This window comes from Bidens hawaiensis, unplaced genomic scaffold (assembly GCF_021521415.1).
Source record: "Bidens hawaiensis isolate Kalapana, Puna unplaced genomic scaffold, B.hawaiensis_p1.1 tig00000904_1, whole genome shotgun sequence".
NCBI lineage: Eukaryota > Viridiplantae > Streptophyta > Magnoliopsida > Asterales > Asteraceae > Bidens > Bidens hawaiensis.
Window position 1 is genome coordinate 952,362 of NW_027491052.1, and position 6,659 is coordinate 959,020.

The 6,659-nt window shown below is 35.3% G+C and overlaps 1 protein-coding gene across 1 annotated transcript; it reads left to right on the top strand.

The window, feature by feature from the left end:
• Nucleotides 1-4,481: 4,481 nt before the first annotated feature.
• LOC143545248 (uncharacterized) lies at nt 4,482-5,320 on the top strand (the record flags this gene model as incomplete). The annotated part of the gene is made up of 3 exons (XM_077037167.1): nt 4,482-4,517; nt 4,883-5,095; nt 5,174-5,320. Coding segments are annotated over 3 exons (309 nt in total), but the record flags the coding sequence as incomplete, so codon positions are not given.
• Between the last annotated feature and the right edge of the window lie 1,339 nt (nt 5,321-6,659).

Below are 6,659 nucleotides of genomic sequence, written 5' to 3' on the forward strand. Positions count from 1 at the left end.
TGGATGCTAAAAAGCAGCAAGTGGAGGATTCTGGAGCGTTGATTACGGAACAACACGAGAGCGTAGCCAAAGGGATGTATGGCAGAGACTTTAAGACATATACTCGGCCACATGATCATCTAGAGGACGAGGTGAAGAAAATCGTTTTAACCCGCAAACGAGAAATTGCGAAAAAATATAATTATACCGAAGAATCATCTAGTTTAGATGTTTGTGTTTTAATTTTTTTTTGGTTTTGATCGTCATATTTTATTTTTCTGGTTTTCAATTATGTAATATTTTTAATTTTAATGAAATTTTAATTTTATTTACATTTAATTGTTTTATTTATTTTTAATTTTTAACAAAAAACAAAAAGAGTTTTAGGGTACTTATGGGTAGATGTTTTCAGTTATTTTCTGGTTCGTTGGTACTTAATTGGCCGGTGCATGGGTGGTATAGATACATGCCCATTCCTCTCTCATAAAAAAAAAAGTTAAAAAAAAATTGAACTAAAAAAACCATCTCTCTATTTCTGTTCCTTCCGATTCAATTATTGAAGTCATCACATTATTAATTCAATTCTTACTTATTGTGTATTCCACCATCCAAAAACCATAACCCACCATCGACCTAAAATTCTTCGATTCCGTATTTAAGTTTCAAGACACAACTCATATGTTGGAGTTCCAAAAATCCAATTTGTTTTTTCTAAAGGTCACTAGTTAGAGCATTACAAGACTCATGCCTTCTTTCTTAACGATCTATTCTAAGAAAAATTGTGAATTGTTGCAACCAAGTTGCACTCCGTCGTTCACACTTCTTGAGGTCTAAAATATCATTGACTTGTTCTTCAAATTCTAATATTTCAACTTTCATATTAAAGAACAAGCCATTGATGTTTTAGACCTCAAGAAGTGTGAACGATGGTACAACTTGGTTGCAACTGGTCACAGTTTTGCTTATAAGATATTTGAAAGAAATGAGGGGTTGTTCTCGGTGTTATGGGCTAAAGGTAAAAAGCCTAAAAGATTGTCCACCACAACGACTCTCAAGATTGTGTCCATGACTTGTACTTCTTTTTCGGTTAATGTTGATGAAGGATATAGGTTGCCAGCAACTCATCCAATGGGAAAAAAAACATAAAGAGGAAGAAACTGTGGAGGGAGTTTGAAGGCTCAAAAGATGCTTAAATGCTTGGGTATTTGTTGTAGCCTGCAACTATAAAATACAATAAAGGGCTGCCAATTATAATGTTTTTGAGTTTGCCAAAAGATTAACCATATTCTTCAATGTCATTGATTTCATAGTTCTGCAAGGCAGCGAAGGACCGTAGTCCTCAAAAGAATAGCGGCTTGACCGTGCTAATAGCGAGACAAAAGAGGTAAGAAAGGCTATTGGAAAAATATATATATACAAATCGACACCCGTTGACCGTGCTAGCGGTCTTCGAAAGAAAGGTGGGATTCGTAGATCGAAGAAAGAGATCCGACCAAACCGTAGTTTGATTGGCTAAGATCGGCGACAACGAACCCGGTAAAAATAGAGGGTGGAACAGGGAATTGTTGCGTTCATGGGTAATTTCTGAAAGTGATTTGATGTATTCAAACCTCGTTGCCCCCTTTGCGGATTTAAAAGTTTTGTCAGATTCTCTTTAAACTCGCGCCCCCCATTGCGAGTTTATAATTTGCGGTTAAACTCGCAGCCCCCCCCCCCCCTATGAGTTATCTAGTTAATGCTCCAACTAGTACATCAGAGACAATTAGAGGTGCACGAAAACCCCGAATCCGGAACCGGACCCGAAAAAAACCCGGAACCAGTTTTTTAATACCCGGGTTTTTGATACACGAACCCGCACCCGACCCTACCCGTAAGGTACGGATAGGGTATGCATTTTAGTACCAAAACCCGTACCCGGAACTAGACCCGATTTATAACCGGTAATACCTGAAAACCGGAACCGGTTCCATACCCGGAACCGGGTTTCTCCAATACCTGAAACCGGGTTTTTCAAATACTCGATTTATATCCGAAATTACCCGAAAAATACTTGAAAAATATCCGAAAATACCCCTAAAAAGTTCAACCTCTTAAAAAATCCAATCTATACTCGAAAAATACCCGGGAAAAAGCCCGAAAAAAACCTGAAAATAGGGTTTATTCAATACCTGAAAATAGGGTATTCAAACACCCGATTTTAGAATACCCTGTTGTATACCCGACCCGAACCCGATGCATAGGGTATGGTTTTAGTGACAATACCCAGACCCGAACCCGATCCGGGTATTGCCACTACCCAATTTTTCAATACCCGATCATAATTTCAATCGATAATAATGGTCTATTGATTTTGACCCTTATGATTTTTCGGTGAAAGGTTGCAAGGCTAGCATGATGCTAACCCACCACAATACTTTAGTCGTCTCTACTCGCTCACCTATGTAGTCGTCTCACCTTCTAAGGCTACCATGTGACTTAACAAATATTATGTTACAATCCTATACGTTTACAATAAAAAAAAAAGTTATATGTGGTACATAAATAAACATCTAGAATTAAATACGCACAGCCCAATTTAATCAGCGTTCCAAATATTGAAGAAATAAAGGTTAAAAAAGTGAAATCTAAAACCAAATTTATCTAAATTATGATACATATATAGGAGGAGTATGGTCATTTTTAAAAATATAATTTAAAAACTTTGTGTACTCACATACGAGGATTCTGAGTGTATATGATCAAACTATCTGAACCACCTATGTTACTTCAGAAAATTGGAGAAACAAACCGCAATATTCGTAAACCACAAGTAGCATTTTAATTGATAATCGGCTAACGAATCCTTCAAATAGGCTACTGACTAAATTCACCACATCGGGATATACTCGCCTTCTGATTCGGGAAAAAACCTCACCTAAGGCCAACGCACATGAACAATCGTCCAGAGGCATTACAGTGCGGTGAGGTAAAATTCGTTCAGTTCAATGATCTAACTAGGGAACGTCATCTACCCGGCCTAGTCTCCAATCATCACATGTTGCCACCGGAACTAAATGCTGGGAGACAAGAATCAAACCTAGATCACATGATACACCAAACATCTTCCTTACCAATCCACCACAATGCAATATTTTAAAAACCGGTACGTAGCGGCCGGTTGAACCAGTTAAACCGGATTTTCGTAAGACAACCGGTATTTAGAGCCTGGTATTTTAGGGCGGTGTTCTAGAGCATCGTACCTCCGGTTTTTTAAAAAATACCGGTTTTAAAGTCAAGATATTTTTTTTATTTTTTTAAGCCCCTCGTTTTTTAAAATGACTTTTAACATAACGGATAAAATTCAAACGAGTAACACGGTAAACGACAATTGTTAATCAACCAATTTTGTAAAATGCAAATCCAATGTTGGTTTGTTTGCATCTTTTGTAATTGACTAATTTTGTATACAAAGTACAAACTTTCTGTTTCACTTAACCATTGTTCATGTGTGATATTTAATGTGATTTTGGGTTATTTTTTGAGTTAAAATTATATTTATATTGAATTACAAGGTAAATTATTTAGCCCGGGTGAACTTTCCGGTAAATTCCAGTTCAACCTGTTGTATAATTTTTAACCTAAATCCGGTACAAGTAAAATATGGGTTTTTAAAATATGTTCAGAATTAGGGTGTAAATGAGCCGAGCTACTCGAGAGCGGCTCGTTAAAAAGCTCGATCGAGCCGAGCTTAATCAAGCTCGAGCCTAAAAGTAAGCTAGTTTAATAAACGAGCGCGAGCCCAGGCTTCACTTATAGATCGCGAGCCTAAACGAGCCAGTCATTTATATAATTTTTTAAAATATATATTTAATAATTATTATTAATTAATATATATAATATTATGAAAAATAAATAAAAATAACTCAATAATATATATTATTTTATACATAAAATTATAATAGGTAAAATATATAAAAATAATTATAATTATATAAAAAATACTTGATATATAGTAAACGAGTCGAGCCCGAGCCAAACTCGAACTCGGGCTCGGCTCGGCTCGGCTCTCTTGCACCCCCATTAGACCAGAATGCTCATCTGGAATTGATAATTAATTACCAGAGATTTCTCCATTATTAATTAAATAAATATTTATATACAAATAAAAACAACCGACACCATTGAAGTCTGGACCAGCAGACAGTGGCACACCCCACCAGTCATCATTTTTCAACCAGTCCACACTGAATTTAATTTAGCATCTTCCAACCACTCAATTCCACCTTCAATTCATTCTCAATCCCGATTCATTCAAGGATTAAAAATCAATCAGAAATGAACGACGCCGAACCACCCAAGAAAGACTCCTTAACACCCAACGCCAACGCCACAATCGCAACCAATTTGTTCTCCAAAACTCGATACAAGTTCTGGGCTATCACCGCCATCTTGCTCCTAGCTTTATGGTCCATGTTCACCGGATCCGTCACTCTAAAATGGTCGGGTGCTGGTAACGATCCGATTCCTTCGATTCGCCTGTTCGGGACCTCGACATCCTGGTACGACATTTTATTAGGTTTTCTTGTTAGCTAAGTTTGAATAACACTATAAATACATTATACCGGATTAGGATTAGATTCATTAAAAGACACGAGTTAGGTGTAAAATAGGTTTTTGAGTTATAATTCTTTTTATTACCTTTTTTTTTTTGTATTTTTTCTAGTGTTGCGGGATTTAAACCCTCACTTTAGAAAGTCAAAATCTTTTTCGATTCTTTGATACCGTTAGACAGGAAATAATAATAATAATAATAATGGGACTTATCCGATCTTCATTTCCTTATGCTTTTTTTTTGTTGAGTTATATCAGTTCGTTCTTCAATTTGATTGAATTGGAATTGAGTGTAATTTTGTGAATAATTTAGGAAGTAGAGGAGCGAGAGAAACTCGTTCGAAGGTTTTGGAACGTGTACACGCACAGCAAAACGACATCGTTGCCGAGGTTTTGGCGAGAAGCGTTCGAGGCGGCTTACGAGCATTTAACCAGCGATGTCGTGGAAGTGAGAAACGCGGCGGTTTCGGAGATCGCGAAGATGTCGTTGGTTTCGGTGGATGTTGAATCGTTGCCTCTCAATTCGGTTTGTTTTCGATTACACGCTAATTAACCTTAAATGTTGTTGTTATCTAGTTGATAAACATAAATTTTGGGTATGTAGGATTTGGGAGGAAGAAGGAAGAGGTTGAGGCATGGCGTGGGCAGGAAGGCAGTTGTTTAGGTATGCACACCAAGTGTTTGATAAAATGTCGGCATGTACTAAAAAGTTTCACTTCACTGAACACCGAGTGACGTGTGTTTTACTAGCCCTCTTTGTACCAGGCCAACAGTTATACATGATATGTTGTTATAAGTTAAAATAACAATATTGGGATATTGGTAATCTTGACTTAACTTCGCAACTTTTCTTTTATAATATAATGTTCTTGCGTACGGTCACCAAATAAAACAATTGTATCCGGTAAATCTTATAAATATCAAATTATTGGTCTAATCTAAAAAGGATGGAATGTAAGCAAATCTTATCTCTATCCATGTAAATTGAGAGGCTGCTAACATAGTAAAATAGGAATACATATAATCATCATAAACAACATACAAACATATAACCAGGGAGACATATGCTTGTAAACTTCACCTAAGGTGCAAGAGAATCTAAGTTCTAAGATACAAGAGTTAGGTGAAGAGAATCTAAGTTCTAAGATACAAGAGTATCATCCTCTAAAAATTTTTGATCTTAATCTTGTGTCTCCACGACAACCTATTATAGACCATGTCTTTAGAGAAGTGAAACTCTAATCAGTCATGTCTAATCTGCTCACCTCAAGTAAATTACCTCCTCCCCAATACGGTGAAGGTTTTCACAACTCTAACTGGCATCGTTATCTACCTTTTCTTAACATGTTTAAACCATATTAATCCCTCATCATTTATCTTATTGAATATACTAGTCACTCCTGACATTTCCCTGAAAACCTCATTTCCTATCCAGTCTAATATTGTGTTTCCATGAATTTCGTCTTATACGATGCACGTATAAGTACTAAATAAATTTTAAAAATGAAACTCGTAGAAGACTTGATTCATCAATCATATTAAGCTGAAAAGCATGATATAAGTTCTAACTTCTAATGGGTTTGGCTAAACGTACCCTCTTACTTGTTATACGTCCTCCCCTATATTTTCAATTTCTTTTATAATTTTATTTGACATATAACTCACCTCTAACACTTTTTCATTTTATGGTATCCGTTTAAAATATTAAATCAAAAACTATAAACTTAGATTTTTTTTCTTCTCTTTTTTGTGATTATGGTTCTTGAAGACAATAATTATTATTATAAGTGTCGATGCATTAATATTGTGTGTGACTTATACTAATACTGATACTACTAGAAACAAAAAAAACATTTATAATATTAATAATAATTAAAATATATTATAATAACAACTTAATAGTTTTAAAAATTGATATATTAAGTAGAGAATATTAATTGGTAAAAATATTGTTTGAGGGAATAACATGCATTTAAATAGAGAAAATGGTAATTAATTAATGAGTCTAGGGAGGTATATATTTAGTAAAAAACTACGAAGAAGGTAAGTTTAGCACCCCCATTAAAACTTTAATTTCCAGATCATAATAA